General features: G+C 47.2%; 1 protein-coding gene across 4 annotated transcripts in view; it reads right to left on the reverse strand.

The window, feature by feature from the left end:
• Window positions 1-14,929, reverse strand: part of LOC138521242 (dehydrogenase/reductase SDR family member 4-like) — a 390,652-nt gene that overhangs the window by 62,050 nt on the left and 313,673 nt on the right. For 3 of the 4 annotated variants that reach the window (XM_069633935.1, XM_069633936.1, XM_069633934.1), the window contains exons 5-7: window positions 14,578-14,648; window positions 13,633-13,684; window positions 12,911-13,045 (exon numbers count right to left, since the gene is read on the reverse strand). In XM_069633935.1, the coding sequence (XP_069490036.1) occupies window positions 12,911-13,045; window positions 13,633-13,684; window positions 14,578-14,648 (258 nt within the window). The remainder of the gene's footprint in view (window positions 1-12,910; window positions 13,046-13,632; window positions 13,685-14,577; window positions 14,649-14,929) is intronic. The other variant, XM_069633937.1, reaches the window with a different exon arrangement.

A 14,929-nucleotide genomic window follows, 5' to 3' on the forward strand; every position in this document is an offset into this window, starting at 1 on the left:
CTCCTAGGAGACCCAAATGCACTCTGGAATGATTGGCTGGCTGACTGTCCGACAAGGACAGCCATCCTGCTGGGTGAGTGGTAGCTAGGCTGGAATGAATGGGGGAAAACTGTTTAAAAGGTGAGTCTCTTGGCTTGGAAGGCAGAGTCAACAACTGCAACAAAGAAACCGAAGACGAGCTGGAAGAGGACGGCTGCTGCAACTCCTGGACCATTTGTTTTCCCGGTGAAGCCCTGCTGCAGGTCCGAATCGCCAAGTTCATCTCGACAGACAAGCCCTTCAAGGACGACTTCTTCCTTTGAGTTGGTGGGACCAATCAACTTGTAAGCCACCTGGATACCATTCTCGGAGCTGGTTGTATTTACCTCAGAGTGCTGCAGGAAACCGAATAGCCAGGGAGAAGGACACCAGTTTGGGTGCTTGAAGACATCTACCAGAATCGAAGATTTGCCAGTTTGCCAGCTTTGTGACCAGTCCCCGTTAAGTGCAGGAGTCCCCGACGTCCTCCCTCTTGTCCCCATGACTGAGGCTCAGGAACAGTTAGATCTGCAGAACTGCCAGGAACAGAAGTCCTCAGCTGCATCTTTTTCTTCAAAATAAGGTACTGTGAAAACCCTACCGAGAGAACTTACCTCTCATTGCGAAAGTGCGTGAAACTTTGGCAACTTGCAGGCCTAGTCAGCTTGTGACTCGACATATGAATCTTTCTTCTATGAACTACTCCTGAGAACCGTGGCAAAGACTTTTCCATTTAACTACCAGAACCGTTTTTACTTATACACGACTCTAGCCCATTGACTTTGGCCTACCTAATGCAATAGCATTGGAACAACGCCTCTGGTGAACTCAAACTATTTGCACTGTTTAAGAACAATTCCACTATTTGTTTTATTAACTTATGCCTTTTTGCTCCTACTTCAAATGCTCTGAATGCCATTTTGCTCCTCGTTCAAAGTAGTTTAAATGCCTCAGAACCTGATAGTGTGAAGTACTGTAGTATATTTTTGTGTGATATTGATTGCCTCATTTTAGTGAATGTTTTCTAACCGACTGTGTAATAAATTAATACGTGTTTTACCGAGAAACCTTTAGTATAAGAGTCTATTTGAATACTTGTAATTGTAGACCTCTGTGTAACCTCATTACAAGCTCACATTCCCACTTGAGATAAGCCTGGCTGCTCAGCTCGCTACCAAAAACTGTGTGGTACAGACTTATACCAAAGGGTGGATTTGCTTACACCTGTAGTCATAGTTGTGTGTAGTGGTGCCAGATGGTAGTGTATGCAAGCTCTGCCTAACAAGGTGTCCCAATGTTTTGGCTCATGGGGTCTGCAAGCTACCCTGGAGCCTCAGTTGCTTGTCATTGCCACAACTCACATCCATTGCAGCACCTCTGTACTCCTTTATGCCACGACTGCCTGAGCCCCAGCAGGTTGGGACTCACCGCTACTACTCGCTGAAGTGCATTTCCAGCTTACCTCTTCGACTCTCACTCATACAACTCGCCAGTATCACTCGGTGCAGATTTTGAGATGGCACAGCTCAGTTGCACTATCACCATCTTGATCTTCAAATTCCACTCATCGGAGGCTGCAATTCACTACTCGATAAAGCCCCAGAACGCCTGGCAAATAGTCAGACCTCATGCTTCACACATCTTGCCATTTGACCGGCTACATCAAACTACCCTGCTGGTGCCCTAATCATCCAAAGAAGGGAGACTGTTCCAGACCCCAGAGACTGTGTTCACCTCAGGGACCAGCTAGCATTGCCCCCAACTATCCATTTATATCACAAATGCTGAATTTCCTTTTACACTAATGGCAATAGTCTGTTTCTATAAAGGACTTTTGTGACTAGCATTTCTTCATTGATGACATCAATCTTTAATGAGTAATTCCTGGAATGAGATCTGAATAAAACTTGACAGATCTGAACTCAATAGGAAGTCTAGGTGGGCCTTCGAGGCTTCAGGTGCTACGTGATGCTGCTTTACCAATCCCTTCACAGAACCACTTTTCCTCCATACTTTTGGGACATTCCGTTCTGTGGGACGGGACCGGAGCACTTTTGTAAAAAAGCATCAAATTGAAACATTTGTCCTTCTTCTCTTTTTACGTGGGGTACCGCACGCGGCCGTAACCCCGCCCTCCTTAGCTCCGCCCTGCGCATCGCCCTTCAGTCCTTTTCTATCGCCAGGTCTGAGACCATTTAAGCAATAAAAGAAGATACTTATTAGAGGGGACGGTGGGCGGTCGTATGTAGGAAAGGGGACTATGGACTAGGAGTAAGGTAGTCACTACGGTCAGTAACTTTGTTATACACCTACGTCCCATCCCCTTTCCTCCATACTTTTGGGCGATTACCAAGCACTCCTTACAGGAAAACGGGTGGATGGAACTCCTTTACTGAAAGAGGTTTTTAAGAACAGTCTCCTCGAACTGAGCATAGGCTCTGGAGCTCAGGTCTAAGCAGTAATACTTACAAAAAGCTGATGGGGAACCCCACGTCGCTGCTCTGGCAATGGTTTCCCAGGGAACATATTTCTGGAAGGCAACGGCAGCCACCTTGACCCGCACAAGATGGCCATAAATTCCCTTTGGAGGATGCTCTGAACCGTATACGCCTCCGAAATACAGGAAGCAATCCATTGGGAGATAGTTGCTTTTGAGGCCGGCTTTCCTTTCGGGTCTCCGAAGGTCACAAAAAGCTGGAAAGAGCTCCTCAGTTTGGATGTTGTGTCCAAATAAAACTTTAGAGCTCATCTGACATCCAGATTATGCAATACCTTCTTGGCATCTGAGGCCGGGTCTGGAAAGAAAACAGGTAAAGAAATAAACTGATTCAGATGAAAATCGGATACCACCTTTGGAAGGAAAGAGGGGTTGGCCCGGAGGACAACCTTATCCTTGTGAAAGGTGAGGAATGGATGTTCTACAGACAAGGCCTGAAGCTCGCTTACACGCCTTGCGGAAGTTACCGCAATTAGAAAGGCCATTTTCCACGAAAGGAACTTCAAGTCCACCATAGCCATGGGCTCAAAAGGTTTATGGCATAAGGCAGTGAGGACCCCATTCAATTCCCACTTTGGATGCGGGTTGCGCACCAGTGGATAAAGATGTAATAGACCTGCAGAGTGTCTTTTAATGCCAGGGTTTGTCAATGAAAAAGAACAAGAGTTTGTGGACAGGTAAGCAGCGATAGCCGACCAATAAGTCCTACAAGACAAGACATGTATGCCTGAAGATGCCAGATGAGAAACAAATGACAGGAACGTGTCAATGGTAGCCTCTCTGGGGTCCAGCTGCTTAGCTAAACACCAGTGACAGAAATGGAGCCATTTGCTCCTATACTGAAACCTCTTCAAAGGTTTTCTAGACACCTGGATAATATGTATATTTTCCGCGGACAAGTTCAAACTTTCTAAAGATTTGCACTCAGACTCAGGCCGCCAAGCTGAATGATTGTGGGGAGGGGTGCCACAACTGCTGATCGTTCTGGTGAAGCAGGCCGGGAATCAGCAGAAGCCGGATCAGTGAGCAGACTGACAGATGCTGAAGCTCCAAAAACCAGAATCTGGCTGGCCACCACGTGGTTATGAACAGAAGAGTGCAATTTGTCATGTTCCTGAGCTTGCATAGCGCCCGGTGAATCAGAGGAAGAGGCGAGAAGCCGTAGGCCCTCATGTTGTGCCACAGAATCTCGAGAGCATCTCCCAGGGAAGAAGCTCCGAGCCTGTTCTTGGAAGCATAAAGGGGATTTTCCTGTTTGATGACAGCGCAAAGAGGTCCACTTCTGGAGTGCCCCAATGGAGGAAAAAGGTTGGAGAGGATCGCCGTGTTCAGCTCCCACTCATAGCTGACCACCGCTCGTTGGCTGAGAGAGTCTGCAGTCACATTCAGCTGGCCCGGAATGTGCACTGCCAGCAGCCAAACACTGTGCTGAATGGCACATTCCCAAATCTGAATTGCTAGATCTACAAGGGGAGGTAACCTGGTACCCCCCTGCTTGTTGATGTAGAACATGGATACCGCATTGTCTGTGCGGATGCGGACCACTTTTTTCCCAATCACTGGCTTGAAAGCTTTGAGCGCCAGGAAAATCGCCAGAAGCTCCAGATAATTTATGTGAAATTCTCTGTCCTGTGGCGACCGTAGGTCCAAAACCTGAAGATGATCCATCGCCACGCCTCACCCGATAAGCGAGGAGTCCGTCGCAATGGTTGTTTGAGGGGAGTGCTCCAGAAAAGCAGCACTCACTGACAGATTGCTGGAAGATGACCACCATAGAAGATCTGTCATCATGCTAAGTGGGACCGAAATAATTTTGGTGTTCGGGTCCACTGCCTGAAGCCAGGAGCTCCGAAGAGCCATCTGCGTGAGTTACATCTTGAGACGAGCAAGGGGAAGAGCAAGCACGCACGAGGCCATGAGGCCTAGAAGCCTCTGGAACCACCAGGCCGACATGCTCTCTAACCGGTTGAAAACTTGACACGTGATTAACAGATCCGTCATCCTGTCCACAGTCAGGTAAACCCTGCAGTCGATCGTGTTCCAACAGAAACCCAGGAATATTAGGTCCTGAGAGATCGTCATGGAGGATTTCCGCCAGTTCACCGACAGCCCAAGGCCGAACAGGATCTGAAGGAGGGACTAAAGATTGCTCGAGGCTTTCACTGGACAAGGACTGCACAGAAGCCAATCGTCCAAATATGGCTACACATGAATACCCTGTGGCCTTAGAAAAGCTGCGATGACCGACATCATCTTTGTGAAGACACGCAGGGCTGAGCTGAGACCAAAAGGGAGCACTCGAAATTGGAAGTGCTTCTCTCCCAGGGAGAACCGCAGATATTTCCGATGCAGGCTTCAAATCAGGATATGCATATACGTGTCCTGAAGGTCCACAACGCTGAGCCAGTCACCCTTCTGAAGCGCGGACTTTATTTGGCAGGGCGTAATCATCTTGAATTTCTCTTGGGGGAGAGAAAGGTTGAACTGGGAAAGGTATAGAATGGTGCACAGGCCAGCCTGGTTGGGTTTGGGCACCGTGAACAGACTAGAGTAGAAGCCCTCCCCTCTTCCCCTAGTGGTTCCACCGCCCTGAGATCTAGAAGCTTCTGGACCTCAGCTCTGAGGAAGGGTGTCCCAGACTGTGGAAAGGGAAGATTGAGAGTGGGGTAGGAGGGAGGGGCAAGCGGAAGCCTGCCCGAGCGATGGACAAAACTCACCGATCGTCGGTGATAGTTTGCCACGCCTCCAGATGAGACGAGATTCGTCCTCCCACCAGAGTCTCGTGCGAGCGCCAAAAAATATAATTTTGCAGACTTTTCGGCAGAGAGACTACCTGTCCCTGAAGAGGAGGCTGAACTAGAGAAAAATCGACCACGTTGCTGTCTCTGACGGGAATTATCTGTCGGAGGATCAGCCCTGCATGACCTGTGGTCCTGGAACCCTCTGAAGCCTGAAGAGGATCGAGGCTGGGATCCAGACCTCTGAGCTTTGACTGGGGCCTTCACTAGCACTAACAGAGACTTGGCAGTTTGCGTGCGTGCCTTAGTCTTTGTAAGATCGACATCCGTTGAAGAATGAAACAGCTCTCTTTGCCATCAAAAGGCAGGTCCAGAACTTTATCTTGGACCTCCTTCGAAAACTTTGTTGCATGAAGCCAAGCTTGACGAGAGATGACCACCCCCAGCATGAGGCCTCGAGCTGAGGTGTCAACATGGTGCGCAGCAGCCTCCAGAATATCTTGCGCTAACACCCTGGAATCTGATGAACCGCCTCTAAAGTCTTCCAGCTGTCAACAGGAATGAACTCCTGGAAGACAGCCAAATCTCTCCACAGTTTCATATTTGCCGCCGCCAAAATGAGCTCTGAGTTGGCAAAAATCTTCTTGCCCAAGGAATCGAGCAACTTGTCTTCCTTGGCCAGAACTTGAGCCGCAGCTGCGGAGGTCGCAGAAGCCGGCTTAGACTGCAGAGTGGCGGCCGCTACCACTGATGAGGATAGGAGCGGGCATGATGCCAAGGCTATTTCCTCGGAGGTGTGAAGCCTGTAACAGGCGTCTATTATTTTATTTATGTGCAGCCCAGTGTGGGGTTTATCCCAGACCTTGCGGGCCTCGGCCAGGATGTCCCTCTGAAGGAACAGGGCGGTGAGCTCCTGTGTAGACAAGGTTAGTGCCCCCGAAAGCACCCTTTCCTGCGGATCGGGTGCCTCATGCACTGGTATGTCAAGGAGTGAAATCATGTCCAGAACCCGGGTCGTGGAATACTCAGACAGAGTGGGGCTGGTCCTAACTATACTGATCTGCATGAGGGTCGTCTAGCGCATCTGTATCCATCGGCTGCGATGCGACCGGCGTCAAATTGACGTCTCGCTCTGCTGGAGTCTTGTCAACTGGAGACAAGGGAGGCAGAGGCGGAAGAGCTGGAGGTGGGCCGATAGGCAGAGGTGTTGCTGCTGCCGGGGCAACAGGTTCCATGAATGGAACTGTCGGGGCAGGATGTGGCACCTGAGGGCAGATTTCCCTAAAGAGTCCTTTAAAGTACTCCCTCATGGGATCAGAGTTCATAAAACTATGAAATTTCCCAAAAAAGGCATCCTCTGCCAAGACCTTAGGCACTGGAGTGGGCAGAGGCCGCTCATGAGGGGCGTAACCCCACAAACGTAGTGAGGAGGGCTGCCAAGAAGGTCCGCCACCAACCAGGTCTACATAGACCAATGGGGCAGATGTAGAAGGAAGCAAGACTGACTGTGGCAGTGGTGTCCGGGCCTGCCAGTCAAAAAAGGGGCGGAACAGATTCACACTGTCCCGTTGAAAAAGTTGTCCACCAAAAAGAAGGTTCCCAGCACCCGCCGACGATAGCGTGGATGTGAGGGAAGAATCCAAAATCGCTGCCGTAGACCACGTGGGAAGGCCTGCCATTTTGTGAGCATCTGAGGAGAACTGCGTCACATATGGAGAGGAGGCAGGTGACTCCACCGACTGGTCAGGCAACTTGATTGGAACTTTAGCCTCGAAAAGAGGAACCTTGGCAAAGCCGGTAACAGAGGAGTTATGGTCAGTGACCTCTCTCTGTGCCCCCTCAACAGAACCGGTAACACAGTGAGCGTGGAAAGTTGAGGAATCCACCTCACAGACAAGACCTTAACAGGTCTCTCAGTTCTGTTGGTACACACCTTAGCCTCGATAAGAGGAACCTCAGAACAGAGTCCGGTCTTAATAGCTCCCTCGCGAGGAGCCTATAACCGTGGTTCGTACAGAAAGCCTCAACAGAAGTCTGAGGGCACACCCCGGTGTCTGTGTGGGAAGCTCCAAACGAGGAGACCTCGGAGCAAACTCTGGTACCCAAAGCCTCAGCACAACTATGCTGGCTATTAGCACCTGGTTGGTGAACCTCAGATGGTGATCCGGTATAAGCAGGCATATCGTTGGGAACCCTCGGAGAAAACCCTGGTACGCCTAGTAGGCCTGCAAGGCACCTCAGGGTAAACCCTGGTAGCAGAGCTTTTGAAGCCGATCCCAGGCATGGTTCCCTGAAAAGTAAGGAACTTACTGGGAGTCTCTTCTTTCCGTCAATGAACAGCTGAAAATGCGATGGAGGAACTCTCTGGAAGATCTCCTTCCACCGACAAAGACGTCGCTGAAGTGCCCAGACCGAAAGGGAGTCGCAGTAGAAACACGAGTCCCAACGGTGATCCGGTCCCATACACTCCAAGCAGAGAGAATGGGGATCCGCCCTAGCGAAGCGACGTTCGCAAGAGGAACAAGTGACAAATCCCAAACGATCCGGCATAGTCGGAGGACTGCACGACTGCAGAACCGGAGCAGGCGAGAAGGACAATGGGAAAAGAAAAAGGTCTTCCCGGTGATGCAAGTGCGTCCAGCCCCGACCGCGCAGAAAAAAGGACTGAAGGGCTATGCGCAGGGCGAAGCTAAGGAGGGCAGGGTTACGGCCGCGTGCGGTACCCCGTGTAAAAAGAGAAGAAGGACACATTTTTCAATTTGATGCTTTTTTACAAAAGTGCTCCGGTCCTGTCCCATAGCACGGAATGTCCCAAAAGTATGGAGGAAAGGGGTCGGGACGTAGGAGTAATAAGAGGCTTTCTTCCAACCTCAGCTTGAAAGAATTGGTGGCAGTTATGCAGATATGGATACAAAATTCAAAAAATACATGAAAAGGAGTTGGTGATCAAAACAGTTATCTAAAGTTCCATGTGCTCAATGTTTCTTTTACGTCGGAGTGGTTTGTGATTAACAAGCAAACAAGGCATACATCATCCACTTTTAAGCTTCAGTCACATCTCCGTCTAAATCACTGGTTTCTATTTGTCCAATAGATTATTCAGCTTACCCTACTATATATTGTCTACCACAAAGCTAAGTGATGTTTGCATGTATGGGATTTACAAAGCTCATACCTAACTTGAAGCAACAGTGCACTGTACTTAGAGGCTGAATGCAGAGGTTTACAAGTAGGGTGAAGAGGTAGCAAAAGAGCTGGGATAGGTTGGAGTAGCAGGGGGATAGTGTCGGAAGGAGAGAAGTAGGGTTCAGTGGAGAGATCTGTAGAGGAGCAGATAATTGCCTGTACAGGAAGTCCCGCCCCCGATCAGCTCTATGTTGGAAGCCTGAAATTGTGCCATGTTTGACGCCAGCAGTTGCGACTATTCCACAGCGAATATTCGAGAAAAGCTATCCACTTAGAAAACCCTATCAAATGTATCCCCGAAGAGATGACAATCTGAGGGAGGAACTCCCCAAAGAGATATGAAAATGAGAGATAGAGAGGCTGGTGACGTCACAAAAGAAGAGTGTCACTGACAGAGAAGACTGGCAAAGAAGAGAATGTATGGACCTTATAGAAACTGATGTCGAAGTTGAGAAACAAGTAATATTTAAAATTCGGAAAGAAGATTGCACATGTGAGAACGACTTCAGAAAATGCAAGCCGTGCAATAACTGTACAGATGCTGTAATGCAAGTAGACCAAGTAATCTTAGACGCTGGCTATGAGTAGTGAATAGAATGCAGGCGATTCCACCATTGTATAGAAGCTGGACATCGGTATCATACATTTAGTAAGCTCGGACCCATGGAGAGAAGAGCCGAGAGCTGTGTCGCAGCACAAATTAGCTGGGATCATGGAACAGCATACAAGGGCTGTCTGGCCTCATGTCAAGGCTGAAGCAGCTAAGACTGGTTATCTATTGTTGAAGGCAGCGAATGTGAGATGCTGAATCATCCCTTGTTAAGGTGCAAAGAAAGAACACCATGAGTGCCAAGTTTTATTTATTTAAGACAATTAAATGCTGCAAAATGGCCCAAACCGTGGTCTCCTGTCACGTGAGCCAAGGATGGAAATAGAGTTGGGAGAGGAGTTCTAGAAAGAATATAGTGCATGCTCGCACTCCCTTATATTCCCAGAGACAAGGATACTTTGCAAGGCCAAGTTCAAAGACAATCTTCATGGCAGAAGGCATGGGTGATGAGAGATGTTGGGCTAATTTGGTGGGGAGGTAAAGTCAAGTCCACCTCCTGGCACCTGGGGTATGAGCTTACGTACTGCTAGTGAGCTGAATGTTCCAGACTGGCACAAGCGTGCCAACCAATTGTAGAGGGTCATATAACAAAGGGACTTATAGTTTGAGAGCCAATGATATACCGTGTACATAATAGTGATGAAGATGACTTGCACTAGGCATAAGTTGTCCACCTGACAGTAGATATCCAATCACAACCCAACCCCCTATAGAAAGTATACTTAGATGTTACCCTTGAACGTATCACAATCCCTCGTAGGTTTCTCTTATTTGCCATTTAGTATGACGTCACGTATGACACATTTTTACTATGTAACTGTGATTTTTTTGTAAGAAACGCTGGAGCGCTTGTATGAACGTCCTTTGATGTCCGTTGTAACTCCCTGTTTTAGACAATTGATATTAAAACAGAAACCTTTGCCATCTCCCTGAGTTGGTTCGATTATTTGGAGTAAGAGTTACTCTGCTTCCCATCCACTGCATGCAAGCTACCCAAAGGGCCTTACATTCAGATCAGTGACTGGCAAGATGTTCTTTGAATAGTAGAGTCTTCAGGTTGTTCCGGAAGTGCATGATGGAGGGGAACTCTTGAATTTTTCTTTTTGTTTTCTATTACAAAAAATGATGCAAACCCACAAAACACACTTAAAATATGTCACAATATATGCCACAATATATCATGCCATGATATGTTCATTTTCTGTGTCATGAGCCATTCCATGTCATTCTATATTTCATTATATCTAAAGTCATGATATATGCCATGATATGTCATGGCATGGTATAGCTTGCCATGGTATTCTCAGTATGCCTCAAATGCCAGATTCCAAGTTTGACTTTCCTAGAATACTTGACATTACGAGGAATTTCTGAGTTTGACATTCTCGGTATGCTTGAAATTCCCAGTAAGCTCCTAGTTTGGCATCCCTTGTCAGCTCCCAGTTTGACATTCCCAGTAAGCTACTTGTTTGATTTTCCCAATAAGCTTGCCATTCCCAGTAAACTCTGTTTGATACTGCCGGTATGTTTGCCATCACCAAAAATCGCTTTGTTCACCATTCCTAGGAAACATGATGTTTCCAGTATGCTCCCAATTTGACTTTCCCAGCAAGCTCCCAGTTCGCGCAATTCCAGTATCGTGCACTAATAATGCCATATCAGCTCCATATATCCTGGCAAGCAAGATGGTGTTGGAGAAACAACAAGGCTGCAGAGCTCAAATTGAAAAGGTGCAACACATCCCCAGCCTCCAATAGAAGGAAATGCCAAGCAGTGTGGTCTGGCTTGACCAGTAACATTGAGACAAGGCCTTTCAGACACTTGGGAGACAAAGTTAACCTAATCCCATAAGGTGATAACAGCTTTGCTTTTGAAGCCTAACATTTTCCCCACATCAACTATATCTGTTAGTAAATATCTGCCTCACCATGAGGACTGCTAAACTAAGAATCTAGCCTAGCATTCCGTTACTAAGTGGGGGGAAACAGACATCTGAAAGACCCCCAAGGTCAGTGGAAGAAGGCCAAGAGAGGCAGACACCAAATTACAATGATATGTATCAAAAAATGTTTTTAAAAATAAGGTAAGAAGACAAACACAGAGAAAAGAACAGACTATAATTAAAAATAGGTGGTCGAAGAAGGAAAAGGAAAAGGAAGGGAAGAAGAAGAATGGAACTTATTAGTATCCTAATTGAGACAAGGGCCCTCATTAGGACCGTGGCGCTGAGTGTTTAACGGCGCGGTAAAAGGCTGCGGCGCCGTTAAACACTTAGGGCCTCATTACGACCCTGGCGGTAAGGGGTTAACGCCAGCGTTAGCTGCGCCGACCCCTTACCGCCAATTACGAGGTCCCCTAGCGCCATGGTGCTTTTAACACCTGCTTTTAGCAGGTGTTAAAATCCATGGCGCTAAGGGACCATGTAGTTAATTACGCCACCGTAATTTACGGTGGCGTAATTAACGCCTTCCCCACTCCCATTATGCCCTATGGGGCAAAAATGGGAATGGGGAAGGGTAAATGGGGATTGGGGACTTACCGCCCCGCCTAGGTCGGAATGGGGCGGTAAGTCCGCCAACCACCATGGCGTAAACGTAGTTTACGCCATGGTGGTAAAGTCACGGCCCAGGCGGTAACTTACCGCCTGGGTCGTAATGAGGCCCTTAGCACCTTACTACGAGGTCCCTTTGCAGGACCCGACCTGAACGGCTGGTCCAGACCAGCCGTTAAAGTAGGGACCCGCAAAGGGACCTTGGTGCTAAGTACAGTACCGCAATTTGCGGTACCGTACTTAGCGCCTTCCCCAGTCCCATTGAGCCCTATGGGGCAAAAATGGGAATGGGGAAGGGCCAATGTTCAATGGGGAATTACCGCCCCACCAACCTTGGAATGGGGTGGTAATTCCCCATTGAACATTGGCGGACTTGTTACGATACCGGCACCAACCAGGGTGCTAATAGCGCCATGGTTTAGTGCCAGTATCGTAATGAGGGCCAAGATCTTTAGCTATCTAAGTGACCGGGGGGTAGGTGTGTAACCCTCTACCCAACTGCTTATGTCCCCAAAAAAGTATATAGCTCCTCATTTACATTATGAGTCACTGGGTTCTGTGATTTGAAATCATGGATATACCTGGTTTCCTGTTGGCGCAATAGCCATACCCTATTACACCCTCTAGGTCCTAGTTCTATTTTGTGAAGACCAAAGAACCCAGAGCCATCAATTTTACGTTTGTGTACTTCATGGAAATGTTTAGCCATGGGATATGCAGTATCAAGATTTGTGATAGCTCTCAGATGTTGGAACACGCGTACCTTTAATTTTCATTTAGTGCTCCCTATATACAACTTGTTACATGGGCAAACCAGGGCATACACTACAAAATCATTGTCACATGTTATTTTGGTGGGAATTTTAACTGGGTGCCCCAATATTGGATGGCAATAGGCAGTGCAGTTAATTGCAAATTTAGACAATCAACGCTAATTCCACCCATGTCTAAACTCTCCTCTTTAGCCCCATCACACTCTCCCGCATCTAATCAGACCCAACTACGCCCACATTAGTCTGCCAAACATATAGGAAACACATTACCACACAAGAACCGGGTACTTCTGAGCCACACCCATCAATACCATAGGTTTTGCATCTGCCTCTCCCATTGTCCCACCACCCCTCCTTTTTTCTTACAGAGCCACATGCAGTGAGCTATACAAGACCACTTACATTACATTAAATATCAGCACATGTACTGTTTAATGAGGACTATTCAATCCAGAAACTTGCTGAAAGTTTTCAAGGTGACATGCCTATTTTGCAACTCCCTTCTATTCATCTACCACTTTTCTGTCCATTACTTACCACACCACCAAATTTAGTCCGTACGATCCCGGGTGCAAGGGCGTTTACCCTGATGTTCATTGGTGCCAAGGCCGGGGCAAGCACCTTGATCAGGCAGGAGATGGCTGTCTTACTGACACTGTAAGCACCAGTGGTCTAAGAAAAGGAATAAGGGTAAAATGTTCACTGTTGAGGGTGAAACAGGAGAATGGATTCACAGGAAAAGAAATTAAGCTCAGGCAGTGAGAGCAAGGAGAACTAGCACATTGGGATCACCAACATTTTGGAAGTCAATGAAGTTGGGCTGTGGGGCGTCTAACTATGGAGAGCTTATATCAGATACTGAAATGAGAGCCTCCCAGTCTAACTTACATGTAGTGTGATGCTCCCAGAAGGCACCTGTAAACACAGTAAATCCATCTGGATTTTATTTGACTTTTTTTAAATTACATTTTATTAAATTACATTTTCAAAAAAAGGTACTGAAGTGTTGTGCATATCACCATAGACCCAAAGCGCTGGAACCCAAACGGATTTTCCTTAGCTGTCACCATCATACTAACATTGCAATATATTTTTAGACAGGGGCGAGCAGTATTGTTGTCCGCAAGCCCCTTGCTATTGTTGTGTTTTCTAAAGGAAATTGTACGCCAAATACCATTTTTGTGACCTTACCACTCGAGGCATGCCGCAGACGACCCATATCATACTAACAGTGAACTAGTCAACAGTACATGACTCACCAGCTGAGGCGTGTAGGCACCTATGGATGAGGTAAACACGATCGACCCTCCCCTGAAACAAGAGGAGCCCAACAGGACTTAATGTGGAACATAAGGACATAAATACAATTTAAATACAACTTATAACACCCTCTAGTTTCCCTGCTCCCTCTCTTAGCCAAGTTGCCTCTATTGAAGCCTTATTTCGATGGGGACGGAGTTGAAAAAAGACACATGGGGAAAAAAGCATATATTTTCTGCGGCTAACGCATTGAGTACAAACCAGAGTTTCCTTGCAGGGTTTTCGGCTCCTTACAGGAACAATTCAAGCCTCTACACAGGATCAGTAGTCTGATACCTACAGAGAGACTGGATTCTGACAGACTGGCTGCGCTTTTACAACTGCTAAAAAGCATGTGCTGTAGGTCAGAATCCATTGTCATGCTGGCTGCTATGGTTTTCATAGTGGCTTCTTTACTGATCTCCACTGTTCGTGCATATGTGCACTGCCGAAATCCATGCAGATTTTCTATGTGGACAGATAGCAAACACAGGGACCAAGAGACCACCTGGATTGTCTTGACTTTGACCACTGAGAATCCTATGCAGAGTGACCTGACTGCAAAGACATAAATGGGCTAGGATCCTTCTGTCACATTCTGCAGGGAACAGAAATGAGGCTTATATTGTTTTCCATGCTCCCCTTTCTCTGGAGTTAGCACTGGTGGGCTGCAACAATGATTAGAAGGCGTGATAAAGACTTGTTCTACTTCTAGGCCAGACTATGGTAGCGTTAGGAACTGGGACACATTGTACTACTCACCACTCACTCTCTTAAATAAACCAATTGTGAAGCATTTGAAAGAATGTTTGTTTCTAAAGAGGATTAAGGCTTAATTCAGATAACTAATCTCCCACAGAAACAGTAATATTAACTATCACCTGTAAGTACTCTCCGTCACTCACCCTCGCTTCTGCATGTGAGGGACCGATAGTTTTGCCATCAGGAAGGTTGATATCACATTCACTTCGAAAATCTGCAATAATACAAGAAACTGAGAAAGTTTCAAAGGAATTCACGCATCTAACAGCTTCTTGCAAGCAGGAGATGAATATTGCTTTCCCAGGCTTGGAGTGCTGCTTAATTGGGCGTGACATTTTATACAGTAATGCAGTGCTGTTGGTGGAGAGAGGGATTTGTGTTCCTCCAGCAGGTATTGCTTTGGTGGTGCTCTTAGAGGTCTTCATGATCACTAGACCTGGGAGTGTTGCAGAAGTAACAACCTCTGCAGTAGCTGGAGCAGAGTACTAATCAAAC

Source organism: Ambystoma mexicanum, chromosome 13, assembly GCF_040938575.1.
Source record: "Ambystoma mexicanum isolate Mex_15411 chromosome 13, UKY_AmexF1_1, whole genome shotgun sequence".
NCBI classification, from domain to species: Eukaryota; Metazoa; Chordata; class Amphibia; order Caudata; family Ambystomatidae; genus Ambystoma; species Ambystoma mexicanum.